Source organism: Salvelinus alpinus, chromosome 11 (assembly GCF_045679555.1).
Source record: "Salvelinus alpinus chromosome 11, SLU_Salpinus.1, whole genome shotgun sequence".
Lineage (NCBI taxonomy): Eukaryota > Metazoa > Chordata > Actinopteri > Salmoniformes > Salmonidae > Salvelinus > Salvelinus alpinus.
The window spans coordinates 48590259-48605479 of record NC_092096.1 but is presented as its reverse complement, the minus strand read 5'-3'; the positions used below and the strand labels follow the sequence as shown (position 1 = coordinate 48605479).

At 44.8% G+C, this 15221-nt stretch overlaps 1 protein-coding gene across 1 annotated transcript in view; it reads right to left on the bottom strand.

Annotated features, from left to right (window-relative positions):
• Positions 1-10908, bottom strand: part of nhsl2 (NHS-like 2) — a 147620-nt gene extending 136712 nt beyond the window's left edge. The window contains exon 1 of the mRNA XM_071333324.1: positions 10250-10908. Coding sequence (XP_071189425.1) covers positions 10250-10526 — 277 coding nt within the window. The 5' untranslated portion in view covers positions 10527-10908. The remainder of the gene's footprint in view (positions 1-10249) is intronic.
• Between the last annotated feature and the right edge of the window lie 4313 nt (positions 10909-15221).

Sequence of the window (15221 nt, the reverse complement as noted above, 5' to 3'; positions counted from 1 at the left end):
TTCCCATAATGAATTGTATCTGTTCCCTTTCTCTCTTCCTCCATCTGGAAGTGATCGGTCCACCATTACGGCACCTCAGAGCCCAGGCCAGTTTGTGGATCTTGACATCAGGCCATTGTCCAATTAGAATGGTCCATTATGCGCCAAATATCGATAGAAACACCCCACTACAAACAGAGGGTGTTACAGAGAAATACCATAGATACAGCTCTGTTCTTCAAAAGAGTCTAAAATGAAACCATATTCCCTTAAAATACACCACTATTACCATAGACAGAGGAGAAAGGAAGGAGGAAAAGGAGAAGAAAAAGTCGGGGAGAGGAGAGAAGATGGGGATGGGAGGATCGGAGGAGAACAGGAGGAGAACAGGAGGAGAACAGGAGGAGAACAGGAGGAGCAAGTGGAGGAGGGGATAGACAAAGAGTGAAAGGAGGACAACTAGGATGAGGAGGAAGGAGAGGAAGAGCAACCGAGGAGCATGGGGGATGTAGTCATTCCCTTTGGGAGGTCAGGAGTACTAACTTCCTATGGGCGCTCCCACAATACACCATAATCCATCTCTATAACCATTCTATCCATCTCCATGGAAACCGGAGTGAGAAGGCAGGAGGAGAGGCAACGAGGGCGAGCAATGGGAGTTCAGTGTCAGTAAGTCTGAATTAGCCTGCCACCAAACTAGATCACAGCAGATACCCATAGACTTCCAGTCATTGTGCTAACGCTAGTTAGCGATTGTGCATCATCTTCCTTCAAACTGCACGCAGAGACATTGCCAAAATCCCGAAGTATCCCTTTAGCATGTGTCTGTCCAAACATTCCATCCTACAGTAAACAAGCATGAGGCAAATACATCATTCTCAGACCTCTCTCTCTCTCAAACACACACACACACAGCTGGCAAGGTCTGGGCTTTGAACAACACACACAAACACCCATTTCGATATGTTAGATCAGTTTATCTGAAGTGTCTGAACGCATTTACTTCCTTTAGAGGTTTTTAACATTTTATCGACAATCTGTTGGTAATGTGAGGAGTCACAGATCTAAAAGATGAAAAGAGAGGAAAAAGTGAGAACAGGTCTGCCATCCAGATGCACACCTCTATGTACCCTGCTTAGCTTGGGAAACAAGCCGCGTTCGATTCAGCGGAGCTATCACGTCAACACATGTAGACGTTGATCAGCGTCCGTGCTCATTTGCGTAGACTACCTGAGATGACGTCGAAGAGTTGAGAGCAACTCACTTTTCTTACACAAGCTGTATGTGAAAGTAACTTCAGAGTGAGGTTGGGTTTATGTTGCCCAAAGGACACCGTCATTTCAACGTGAAGCTATGTATACCATCACTCGTCACTTGGACCTTTGGAAGTTTAGAAGTAGCTAGCATTAGCACTATAAATAGCATGCCAAATTCATGATATTCATAATAAACGTGTACCTTTGGAGAGCAAGAGAGAGAGAGAGAATGATTTGCATTTGTCACATGCTTGTTTACTGTAGGATTGGATGTTTGGACAGTTACATGCTAAAGGGATACTTCGAGATTTTGGCAATGCCTCTGCATGCAGTTTGAAGGAAGTTGAAGCGCAATTGCTAACTAGCGTTAGCACAATGACTGGAAGTCTATGGTTATCTGCTAGCATGCGCTAGTTAGCATTGGCTCGCATAACTACCTCTAACTTCCTTCAGACTGGACACAGAGACAAAACAATTATATCCAGGAGTTCATCTGACTCTGGGAAAGTTGATAAAGGGCCTCATTGCCAAAATCCCGAAGTATCCCTTTAATGATTACAGTCTATCTCTGGAAACCAACCCTGCAAGACCAAACGGAAGTGAGCCCCCTCCTAGCTCCCTCGTTCTCTCTCCCTCCACTCCCCCCTCTCTCTTTCTGACTTCTATCTTATCTGTGAGTGTGTCTCTCTCTCTCCCTTTCTCTCTACATTCGATAGGAATCTGAGCTCTGATGATAGAATAAACAGAGTGTACAGATGCCCTGTGCAGTGTAAGCAGAAACGAGTAGAGGAGAGGAGAAGTAAGCAGCACTACAGTGAACTAGTGAACTGGGACAGCTAAAAGATCTGCAGAGAATAACAGAGGATAGGTGCATAGAGGAGAACTGCGGTCCTAAAGAGCTGCATTGGCTGCTGGTTTCCTGCCTGAGAAGATCGGCCCAGAGAGATGAGATTTGGGGCCAACAGCTCAACTGTCCGGAAACTCCAATGCTGTTCAGCACATGTAGCCCAGCCTACAGTACACCATTACACACACGGGAACAGAACAGAACAGGCTTTCTCTCATTCTTACTCTCTGTCTCTCAACCATTCGTTCGTTCAATTTCTATATTTGACCAGGTGTGCCAGGTATGTTAAGTTCTCATTTACAACTATTTCAGTTTAATGCAATTCATAAGGAATATGAATCCATTTCAGACACACCCTTAGCTATAATCTGATGATGAATCACCATTGAAATGTAAATTAGATTTTTTTGGGAATCCTCTCCTCCCTTTCCCTCTGCTCTCCCCCCTCCCTCTCTCCCTCCTCACCCCTTCCCCTCTCCTCCCAAGGAATTTGTAAATTGTCTCCTCCCTCCTACTCCAGGGAACTGCTGACCTCACAATGAGCTCTAATTCCATTAGATCCTAAGTCGTTTTTTCGACCCAAATGACACCCTATTCCTTATACAGTGCACTATTTTTGACCAGGGTAGATAGTAGGAAATAGGGTGCCATATTTAGGATGCAGCCTTGGTTGCGTCCTGCTTCTCTTTCTGTTGTATTCTCAGACATTAATATCTTTCCATGGGAATGGGATGGGATGCACGCGCGCACGAACACACACACCCAGCAGAGAGTGGCTCTAGGGAAGCATTAGGATGACAGTCAGCAACACTTTCAACTTATTGCACAGCTGCTTTTCACACAGGCTGACAAATTGCTTTCCTTCTCTCCTTTCTGTTCCTTTTCTACCTGATCTTCGTGAGTAAGATTATTGCAACAAGCAAGCTCAGTGTGTGTGTGTGTCTCGCACAACCATCTCTGGTGAGAACAGAACACAGGACAGTGTACTGTAAAACAGAGACGGAGAGACAGACACCCACGCGGGAACTCTGGCAGAAGTTTGCTCCACAGAACACTTGCTCTGGCTTTGTTTTGGCGTTGTCCACAGCTGGACTGTCGCCAGGGCAACGGGCCGTGCCTAAAAGTGCAACAGAGGGGGGGAAATAACATGATTTAAAAGAAGGAGAAAAGTTGAAGTTACGTAGCTAGAGAGAAAAGGCTTGCAGCCAAGGCAGGAAGTTGTTAAGTTTTTCTTCTGCGTTTTTCACCTGAATTTATCTCCCCCTCCTGATTCCCCTCCTCCTTTGTCCAAACACTCACTCCCGCTCTCTTTATCCTTTTCCCTCTCTCTCTATCCCAACACTCACTCCCTCTCTCCGTCTTTATTCCTCTCTTTTCTCCCCTCTCTAACCTCACAAACACTCAAATTCTCTCTCCCTCGCTTTCTTTCTATCCCCCATCTCCCCCTTTCTCTCTCCTTACCCCCCGCCCCCTCTCTACTACACCCACAATCCTGCTTTCTCTCTTTAAGAATCATAAGTCCATTGAGTGCCAAATTACACTTCACAGGGAGACAGCAACCCAAACAAGCTCCCATTAAATCATCACGAGAGAAAAAAAAAAAATTCCGAAGCCTCCAAAAGCAACATGGCTGTGTTTGGCCAGGTCTTCACGGTAGTTAGCGAGCTGCTGCTGCTGCTGTTTCCAACCCTGACTCATTGGGACCACGCGGAACAGAGACACAGGTAGGGTGATCCGATCACCATTCTATCTGACCATCCAAATAATCATAGAGAGGCAGAGGATTACTCTCAGGTTCCAGGTCCTGCCTGCGTGGGGATTTCTGGGATTTCTGGGAAAGACAGAGGAGGAGGAAGGAATGAGAGAGGAGAGGAAAGCGGAGAGGGGGCAGAACACAAAGGTGGGTCTTCTCCCTGAAAGAAAACAGGGAGGGGAGAGGGAGAGAAGAAGAGAAGGATAGAGGGAGGTCAGGGTGGGATAGTTCTTAGCTCCACTAAAGGGTCTGCCTGGGTCTCCTGACTTAAAACTCACTCTGACGTTCTGCTCTAGAGAGAGAAGATAAAGAGAGAGAGAGAGGTCTGAGAATTCCACAGGAAGGACAAGCTCTTAGGTTCACACTATCACAATTGACGACTGACTGACAGCTTCCAGTGATAAAACACAGCGCACACACACACACTGAGGTCAAAGAGTGACAGAGCAGGGAACTACTAAGATAAGGAAAAGGAAACTGACAAGGGAAACTTCTACTCTCTCCCTCCTCTCCCCCTTCTCTCACATCTCTCTCTGCTCTCTCCCTCCTTCCTCTCTCACTCTATGCTCAGTGTAAGACAGTGGACTGAGCAGTTTCTAGGCATATATGCAAAACATTGACAATAGTAGGGCTCACACGCATTTGGTAAAACATTCACTACAAAAAAAACTAAACCTTCCCAAAAACCTGAGTGAATTGTGTGAAGGACTGTTTTACTGTTGTTAGCAATAACAACATGAAGGAAGAGATAACCTAACCATAGACAGGCTATAACACATGGTTTTATCTCCATGGAGATCTAGTAACATCATGCCATGTAGCTTTAAGGGCAATTCCACCGTAACGGAATTACGCGCTGACTCCGTTTTTTCACTTTACAATGTATGCCAAACAAAAACCATTGATTTTAAAGTTTAACAAACCATACAAGTATATGCACAAGGACTACTTTTAACAATTTCCACTAAAAAATTTATAAAAACAATTTTTGTGGAAAAACTGTGCAGATGCAAACTTTGATCACGGAATTACGTTCAAATCTTCCTCCGATTTTTATGCGACCACGTTTTTCCAAAAACTCTGTTAAATATCGTCTCTGTCTTAAGATTCGAAGATATCTGCAGAAAGAATAAGGGTGTCAGCTACGACATGGCACCCTTGAGTTTGCAAAAATATATTTTGGTTATTGAACTACAATAAGTTAAGTGGATTTACACCCGGTAACGTTATTACATCATGGGTCCCTGATCTGTACTCCACAGAAATGCATAATTATGGATATGAATGTCCTTCTCCTCATGTTTCACAAGTTTGGACATCATAACGCAGCTCAGCAAAGCACAGTGAGGTACAATACAATACAATACAATACAGCACAGTGAGGTACAATACAATACAATACAGCACAGCAAAGCACAGTGAGGTACAATACAATACAGCACAGTGAGGTACAATACAATACAATACAATACAGCACAGCAAAGCACAGTGAGGTACAATACAATACAATACAGCACAGCAAAGCACAGTGAGGTACAATACAATACAGCACAGCAGAGTAGGAAAGAGTAGAATTCAGTACAGTAAAGAAGAGTATAGTTCAGTACTGTATAGTAAAATATACTGTACTCTACTGTAATATATTATTCTTTACTGTACTATCCAAACTTGTAAAACATACGTCTATCATAGGTTCAGATTTGGTCCAATTCGGTCTGTCTGTGGACGTTAACATTAAGGCCAGGGTGGACTGACCAAATGTCAAATACTTTTCAACGTCCATGAACGTCCGGTGTCGGTCAGTGCTCAGTGTGTGAGGATGCTGGTTACAGTAAATGGAAAGAGAGGGAGCTCTGATGGGAAATTTAGGAAATTAGGACATTTCTTAAAGATATGTGGGATTTTGGTAACGGAATTACAAGGCACAAGGCAATATTTCTTAAACTTACAGAAAGGTAAGCAATTTCTCCTAAACTAAATAGAAGTGTATGTCTAATACTTTTTAATACTTTTTCTGGTAATGTTTTCTATCTGTATCCAGAAATCAAAGCCTTTACTTATGCCTAGTTTTTTAGATGGAAAATGGTTGAAAAATGTATCTATGCCTTAATTTCCCAAATATATAGCATCTTAGCTTTCATTTGACACTCAGTTGTACATGCTTCTATGAACTTCACATGTTGGTGCTCATGGGTCCTTTTAGATGGGAATGCCCCTTAAGCTTCTTCAATGTACACTACATGACCAAAAATATGTGGACACCTGCTCGTCAAACATCTCATTCCAAAATCATGGGCATTTTTATGGAGTTGGTCCCCCCCTTTGCTGCTATAACAGCTTCCACTCTTCTGGGAAGGCATTCCGCTAGACGTTGAAGCATTGCCTCAGGGACTTGCTTCCATTCAGCCACGAGCATTAGTGAGGTCGGGAACTGATGTTGGCCGATTAGGCCTGCCTCGCAGTCTGCGTTCCAATTCATCCCAAAGGTGTTCGATGGGGTTGATGTCAGGGCTCTGTGCAGGCCAGTCAAGGTCTTCCACACCGATCTCGACAAACCATTTCTGTATGGACCTAGCTTTGTGCACAGGGACATTGTCATGCTGAAACAGGAAAGTGCCTTCCCCAAACTGTTGCCACAAAGTTGGAAGCACAGAATCATGTCATTGTATGCTGCAGTGTTAAGACTTACCTTCACTGGAACTAAGGGGCCTAGCCCGAACCATGAAAAACAGCACCAGACCATTATTTCTCCTCCACCAAACTTTAAAGTTGGCACTATGCATTCGGGCAGGTAGCGTTCTCCTGGCATCCGCCAAACACAGATTTGTCTGTCGGACTGCCAAATAGTGAAGCGTGATTCATCACTCCAGAGAACGCATTTCCTCTGCTCCAGAGTCCAATGGAGGGAGCTTTACACCACTGCAGCCGACACTTGGCATTGCACATGATGATCTTAGGCTTGTGTGCAGCTGCTCGGCCATGGAAACCCATTTCATGAAGCTGCCAACGAACAGTTATTGGGCTTCCAGAGGCAGTTCGGAACACAGTAGTGAGTATCGCAACCGAGGTCAGACGATTTTTGCGTGTCATGTGTTCCGTGAGCTTGTGTGGCCTACAACTTAGCGACTGAGTCGTTGTTGTTCCTAGACGTTTCCACTTCACAACAACAGCACTTACAGTTGACCGGGGAAGCTCTAATAGGGCCGAAACTTGATGAACTGACTTGTTGGAAAGGTGGCCTCCTATGACAGTGCCACGTTGAAAGTCACTGAGCTCTTCAGTAAGGCCATTCTACTGCCAATGTTTGTATATGGGGATTGCATGGCTGTGTGCTCGGTTTTATACACCCGTCAGCAATGGTGTGGCTGAAATAGCTGAATCAACTATTGGGGTGTCCACATACTTTTGTGTATATGTAACAGTATAACTTTAGACCGTCCCCTCGCTCCGACACGGGCGCGAACCAGGGACCTTCTGCACACATCAACAACAGTCGCCCACGAAGCGTCGGTACCCATCGCTCCACAAAAGCCGCGGCCCTTGCAGAGCAAGGGGCAACACTACTTCAGGTCTCAGAGCAAGTGACATAACTGATTGAAATGCTATTAGCGCGTACCCGCTAACTAGCTAGCCATTTCACATCCGTTACATATATAGTGTATGTCGCAGACCTCCAGTCAATGTTGCAAATTTGGGTCTTCAGCACAACGTCTGTCTGACATAACAACTGACATAACAACCTAAGTGAGTCATAAGTGTGTTGCCATTGACTTGCCATGGTACTTCTGAACTGTGGTAGTACTGTTATTACAACCGGAAGCATCACATAAAAACTGTAGCCTGAGTTTCTCTCTGACTCCATCATTACTGAGGTTCCACTCTCCAACTGAGGGCTGCTGAACTTACAATTGCTTTCTCACAGGATACAACGTTTTTTTCCTTTATCGTGTCATGTTCATTGTTGTGTCATGTCATGTCATTACAACAGCATAACATTAAAACTGGTCGTTTCTAGAGAGAGCTGTTGAACTTCCAATATATTTCTCACAGGAAATATTTTGTCATGTTCTGGACAATGTGTTCTGTCTCTCTAGTCTCTAGGAGCTGCCTGTCACCTCACTTTGGTTTGGTTGTCCTCAAGCCAAGAGGGCAGAGACAAAAACATGTTTCTCAACTTCCGGCAAAACAGCTGCAAAGCGTTACATCCCAAATGTTAACCTATTCCCTATAGTGCACTACTTTTGACCAGGGCCCATGGAGTGCCATTTGGGACGCTTTATCTCGTGTCATCTTCACCTCACCTCCAAACATACGCGTGCGCCTCTTTCTATTTGATTTAGCGTACCGTCTATCCGTGACTCTGTCCTTGTCACATTTTCGAAGACATCATTATCCGGTGTGAAATCTAAATCTGTAATCATGTACTCTGTCGATGTTCGTAACTAAGCATATCGCGTGTTTCGCGCTCAAGTGAGTTGGCGACAAAGTAGCCAGTTTTCACTGTGACATAACGTTGTGGCAGTGGCCGCGCCATGGGATACTCTATCCACACCTTTACATCCCCCTTTTCTATCCATATCTTTACAAACAAAGTCAATGCTGTTTTGTAACATGAATGGAATAGGAGTAGATGGTTAAAAATACAAGTACGGTCAAGGAGTGAACAACATTAGCGTGATCAAGAATAGTGGAATCGACAATTTTCCATCAAAATAAAAGTCCCCTATTGAAACGATGCAAACGGATGAAAATAGTGGAATCAGGCCACAATTGGACTAGATAATGTTAAACAAGTTTGGAATGTTGTTATATAAATTCAACAAAAGACAATAATTTGTTCATTTGATGACAAAATATGATAGACTTCAGAATATTTCAATGTATATCCTTACCTATGGCTCTTGGGTCCATGAAATGGAGTATTAGCCTACTCAGTGACACACACAGATTACAATTCTGAAGAGTTCACACAAATATTAGCGTCGTAGCTCTTATTGCGGGACTTAAACTTTCTGAAATCACCTCACAATTCAGTCTATTGTGCGTACTGGACATTCATATTGCAATGTACGTCTTTACCTATGGATCTTGGGTCCATGAAATGCGGTATTAGCCTACTCAGTGATACCCACAGATTACAATTCTAAAGAGCTTACACAAACATTAGCATCGTAGCTCTTTACCTGTGGGAAATCGCCACACAATTCAGTGGGACAAGGGGGGAGTCCGGTAACATCAGCGGGCACCATCAGACCAACTCCTTGAATGGCCTGGCCTACTCCTTGAATTTTTCAGTTCTGTCTAAAAAAAAACACTATTTTGCTTCAAAATTATTTTTTTTACCATTTAATGTGTGTACTTTACTGTATTCATACTTATTATTCATCAGGCCAAGCAATTGACCTGAAGCATATTTTGGCACAAGTACACGCAGGCCTTGGGATGATCCTTATGCCAGTCAATCATTGTTTACATTAGTCTTTGAAAGAGTTGGCTTTTCAACTAAAGTCTAGTATGGAAAGGCATTTTATTTCACACTTGAAGCAAACAGGGGAAGCAAAGAAATGTTTTTAATGTGTTTTGTCTTTCACACTGATATTCAACACAACAACAGTATATTCATTTCAATTCCTTCAATAAGAACTACGACGCTAATACTTGTGTACACTCTACATAGCTGTGTTCTGTGGTTGTCACTGAGTAGGCTGATAAATCCTTTCATGGATATTGCAATATGAATGTTCAATACGCATAGGTTGACTGGTGAGCTCAATGTTGCTCATTTCACAGTGGTTTCAGAGTGCCTTCATAAGAATTATGACGCTATTATATGTGTAAACTCTTTAGACCCAAATATCCATAGGTAAGGCTGTACAATGCAACAAACATACCCCCATTGCATTTCTGAAGTCTATACAGCCACACTGCGATTTACACATTTTACACAAATGTTGTGTACAATGTGCTGATTGTCTTTGTTTAATTTATATAATAACATTCGAACCTACTCTAGCATTATCTAATACAATTGTAACATGATTCCACAATTTGTATCCGTTTGCATCCGTTTCAATTGGGAACTTTTATTTTAAAGGCGAACCACCAATTCCACATTGTTGCTCACGCTAATGTTGTTCACAAAACACTAGTCCTAAAGCCTACTTTGCAAACAGCCATTTAAATCTGCAGAATGGTAGGTCACAAGCAGCCATAAGGAACGCACGCATTGATGTGATCCACCTTTTTTACAATAAATTGACATTCCTCTATTCTCCCACCCCAAGTTACCTCAAACTGGCGATTTTGAATACCTCTCCCACACATTCAACTTCAAGTTGACCTCAGTGAGTTGCAAGACTCACTCCGGCCACACCACACAAGTGATAGAAAATTATACAGTGTGATTTTTCTTACTCTTTGGCGGTGGCTTACTGGCGAGCGCAGCGATGTGTCGCTGTAAACTGATCACTTTGCCCTCGAGCGTGCCCGACCGGTGACAGATAGACACGAGCTCGCCCTCGAGCTCTTCCAAGATGCTGACGGAGTGCCGGGATAAATCCGAGAGCTGTCGGAGCACCGAGCATAGAGTGAACCCGCAAACGTCCACCAAGTCCCCGAAAATCGCAGTTTGCCTCTTCGCGTCGTTTTTACAGACATCCTTGGGAACTATTGTGCGCTTGCAGAAGGGCATTTTCCCTCCAAACGCGCAAACCCAACCGAAAAAATCCTCCTTTAGCAGTAAGGAAGCGTGCTATCCGTGCGGAAAACTCTGTTATTGTTGTTGTTGAAGAACCGTAGTAGCCTACAGTGCGTTCATATTTTGCATTGCGATTGACTGTCCACCGCGCGGTGCTCTCCGCATCGGCGCAACAGTAGGCTGGCTGGCAATAGGCTTGTCTCTGGTCTTCCCAAAGCGAAACCTGCTGCGGGAGGAGGAGGAATCAAACCTCAACCCCTCTGTTTTGTTCTGTTCTGAAGACATCGGTCAAGACTTCACCCCGACCTGCACTTTGCACAGATACTCTGGAACTTGTAGGTTAGCTTATTTGACTGACACAGGTGGCTGGTGGCACCTTCATATGGGAGGATGGGCTCATAGTAATGGCTGGAACGAAGTGCATGGAATAGTATCAAACACATCATGGTTACCATGTGTTTGATACCATTCCATTCACTATTATGAGCCATCCTCCCCCTCACCAGCCTCCTGTGATTCTAGAAACATGTTTTATCGCCTTCTAACTTAGGCCAGTTATAAAGAGAGGCATCCTATCTATCTATCGTGCAGCATGTGAACCACGTGACCTGCATTGGACCACTTTTTTGTTGTTCTCCTTTGCTTTTACAGACCGTATGTGGTGCCATCTGAGGATGCCATTTCACCATCTTGTCACTCTTATCACATTTCTGTCCACACACATGCACGAATACACACTTATCCCTATTCAGGGAAAATACTGACCCAATAACCCTTGTAAATGAACCCAAGCCCCAATATAACCCCAGTCTCTCTCATTCTCGCTCTGACTCTCTCGCCAACTCTCCTTTTCGCTCCCCCTCTCTGTGACTCTCTCTCTCCAACTCTCTCTCCTTTTCTTTCCCCCTCTCTCTGACTCTCCAACTCTCCTTTTCGCTCCCCCTCTCTCTCTGTGACTATTTCTCTCTCTGACTCTCTCTCTCTATCTGAGTCTCTGACTCGCTCCCTCTGACTCTCTCTCTCTCTCTCTGACTCTCTCTCTCTCTGTGTGTGATAGAATAATAAGCAGGATGGGGCAGAGGGGAGTTTTCACAACTGTAGTTGGACAAGCACAGAGAGAAGTTGGAAATAATACACCCATGTTAGGGGCACACACTGCAACTGTCCACGGAGAGAACCTTTCTCTCTGTGTCACCCCCATCCTCCCCTCTCTTTCTCTCCCCTCTCTCTCTGACCCACACGCTTTCTCTCAACGTCAACTCTCAAGTCTCTACTCCCTTTTCCTCTCCATGTTAACTGTGAACACACCCCTCCTATACTAAAGGAGCACATCTGGTCCCCCTCAACACCCCCCCCCCCCCCCCAGTCCCAGCCTCCCACAGCCATAGTCACCCCACCCAACCATGGACTTGGCCCACTAGTGCAGTCTGTCTGTGTCTTGGTTAGAAGGGATTGAGGGAGAAAGGGGGTGGGGAGAGAGAGAGAGAGAGAGAGAGGAAAGGGGGTGGGGAGAGAGAGAGAGAGAGAGAGGGGAAAGGGGGGAGAGAGAGAGAGGGGAAAGGGGGGAGAGAGAGAGGGGGGGGAAAGGGGGTGGGGAGGGAAAGAGAGAGAGAGGAAAGGGGGTGGGGAGGGAGATAGAGGTGACTCAGAAAAAAGGAGGGAGAAAGAGGAAGAGAGAGGTAAAGAGGTGGAGAGAGTGAGGTCGATAGAGGTGGAGAGAGAGATAGTTCTTGGAAAGAGAAGGTAGGCTAACTCATACAGCACCATGTCATGTACACTAATCTTATCGGGGGATGTTTTTCATGGCTGCTGATTTGAGTTACACACACACAGTCCGTTCGTCCGTCCATCACATGATGGAAGCAATTGATTGGAAACATCTGTCGCCAACTGCTCCCCTCCTTCCCTCCTTTCTTTCCTCCACTCCCTCTCTCTCTCCCTCCTTCCATGATTGTGTTCATTGGCAGCATGCTATTAAGATGGCCCAGGTTGAACCAGCCTGTGGCCCGTCACGTGACCGGGTGAAGCCAGTGAGGGAGGAGTGCTCTGCTGAAATCGAACAACAATCTGCGCCGCTGGGTTATGTTGTCAACAGGGCAGCATGATCCATCGTTCAGAAATATAAAATATATGTTTCAATTTCCAAACTTGTTTTCATTGGGTAGGCAGATAAAGGTAGGCGTAGGTAGGCGTTTTTATCCAAAGCAATCACTTTTGCATGCAAAAACACAGAATCCTACTTATTACTCCACACGCTAACCTACGTCACTTTGGTTTTGAGCAGACTTCAATGCCTGACAGAATGGGGCTGCCGGCTCATGCACGGGAGGCAGCACGCTTCCAAAACGAATGCAATCACTTTTCACCCTTTGCAAACTACGCCTACCCGGGCCAGCTTAATAGAATCCCCTCATTGTTTCGCGGCCCTCCCAACCCACTTCACTGATTGAACGGAAACGGTGCTGTACTGAACGACCAGTTGAAAAACGGGGAGGGGTTGAGTTGTGGGTTGGGGAATGCTTTCGGCATGGCCACTGCCCTTTAAATACACCACTCATTGCTTCAAGCCACACCTCGACAAACCCACCAAACAGGAGCAAACGTACCTCAAAGTCTGTTCAAGAAAGTACAAGAATGTTTTGGGGAAATGTGTCGTTCGAGCGAACTGAATGCACCTCAGGGCTTGATGATTAGTTGACAGGTAGAATCAGGTGTGCTTGTCCGAGGCCACATCAAAATTATTACTGTTGGGAGTACTGAAGGACCAGAGTAAGGAAACACTGATCTAACATGAATTCAAACACTCTTCCAGAATCCCTCCATCCACTCCCCCTTTTCTTCCCCTTCCTCTCTCTCATTCAAAGTATAATTTTGCTTTTAGTGCAAGTTATTTCCTTGTTTTTTTCATGGCCCATTATTCCTAGCATTACGTTCTGCCAAATATACCGCTCTTAAGCAGACCTGGGTTCAAATACTATTTGAAATCATTTCAAATACTTTATCTGTGCTTGATTGAGCTTGCCAGGCTTAATGGACCGATAGAATAATATCAAGCCTGTAAACCCCACCCACCTGGCATTCCAGGCAAGCAAGAGGAAAAATGCTCAAAGTATTTGATAGATTTCAAATGGCATTTGAACCCAGGTCTGATCTAAATCCAACTGGGTCTCTGGTGTAGCCTAGTTCTGTTCTGTTCACATCAAAGTGATTGTTTTCTTTCTGCTCAAAAGGGTTGCAGCCGGGACCAGAACCACGCAGGAGCCTGGCCAAGCTCACATTACACAGTTCAAACAGTGTGTGTGTGTGTGTGTGTGTGTGTGTGTGTGTGTGTGTGTGTGTGTGTGTGTGTGTGTGTGTGTGTGTGTGTGTGTACAGGTCTGCATCTTAAAAGAGAGGAGGAGATTTCCGTGTATCACTTATCCTGCATGAAACATGCTCGTCCCAGGAAACAATGTCAATAAAGTTTGGAATGACTGAAAGCAGATCAGAACCTGTGATCAGAACATTCAAATGGTTCAACTGTCAGTAAGTAATATGAAGTAGGTGTCAGGTAAAAGAATGCTGGAATTGAATGATAAGTCACTCACAGGAATACAGTTATGACTAGACAAAGCTAATAAAATATAAATAGATTTTATTCAAACAAATGCACACATATTCCTCCAAACAACCACGTAAACATAAATCTACAAGCCTGAAGATATTAATTCCCTCTCAAATCAGCCACACACACACACACACAATTCTTGTCCCTAACATAAACCAGCCAAGGACATTGCTGTAGCGGTGTCTCAGAGAGCATACAGTCACAGTCATGTTGTGTCCTGTCCTCCCATCCATGTCCCCCTCCCCATCACACACCACACACACATACACACTCTCACACAATCTCTCTCACACACACACACTCTTTCTCTCCTGCAGAGTGTGTTGTTGTGGTGCGCGGTGGCGAGGTGAGTCTACAGGCTAAGTACTGTGGGAGAAACAGGGCGCCACACTCTCTCTCTCACACACACAGACCGCGGCACAAACACTCACACAGACACACACGGTGACACACACACACACTTACTTCTCTAGGTGAGTGTACAGGGCAGGCCAAGTACAGTGGGAGGAACAGGCCGTATCTCAGCAGTGCCCATATGGTCTTCTGGAGGCGTCAGGAACTGGGGATGGAGGGAGGGAGCGGTGGAGGGATGAAGGAGAGGGAGGGATGAGGTGACCAGCCACCTGAACAGGAGATGGAGGGAGAGATAGAGGGAAGGAAAGAGAGGGAGGGTGGGAGGGATGAGGTGACCAAACAACCTGAACAGGTAAAGGAGGGGGAGGATGGGCTCATGCAGTCACACACTTATACAGGGTATATTTTAATAGTGGCTCCCTCTTCATCTCCTTTCATTTAGGCACTGATGTGTAAAAAGCTGGATGGGTGAAAGAAAATTCACAGGATCTATCCACAGTAATGCTTTGACCCACTCAAGTCACATTTTATTCGTCACATGCTTTGTAAACAACAGGTGTAGACTAACAGTGAAATGCTTACTTACGGGCCTTTTGCAACAATGCAGAGAGAAAGAAAATAGAGAAATAATAGAAAAGTAATAACACGTGATAATAAAAGTAATAATTTAAAAAAAAATGAGTAACGAATAACTTGGCTATATACATGGTGTACCAGTACCGAGTCGA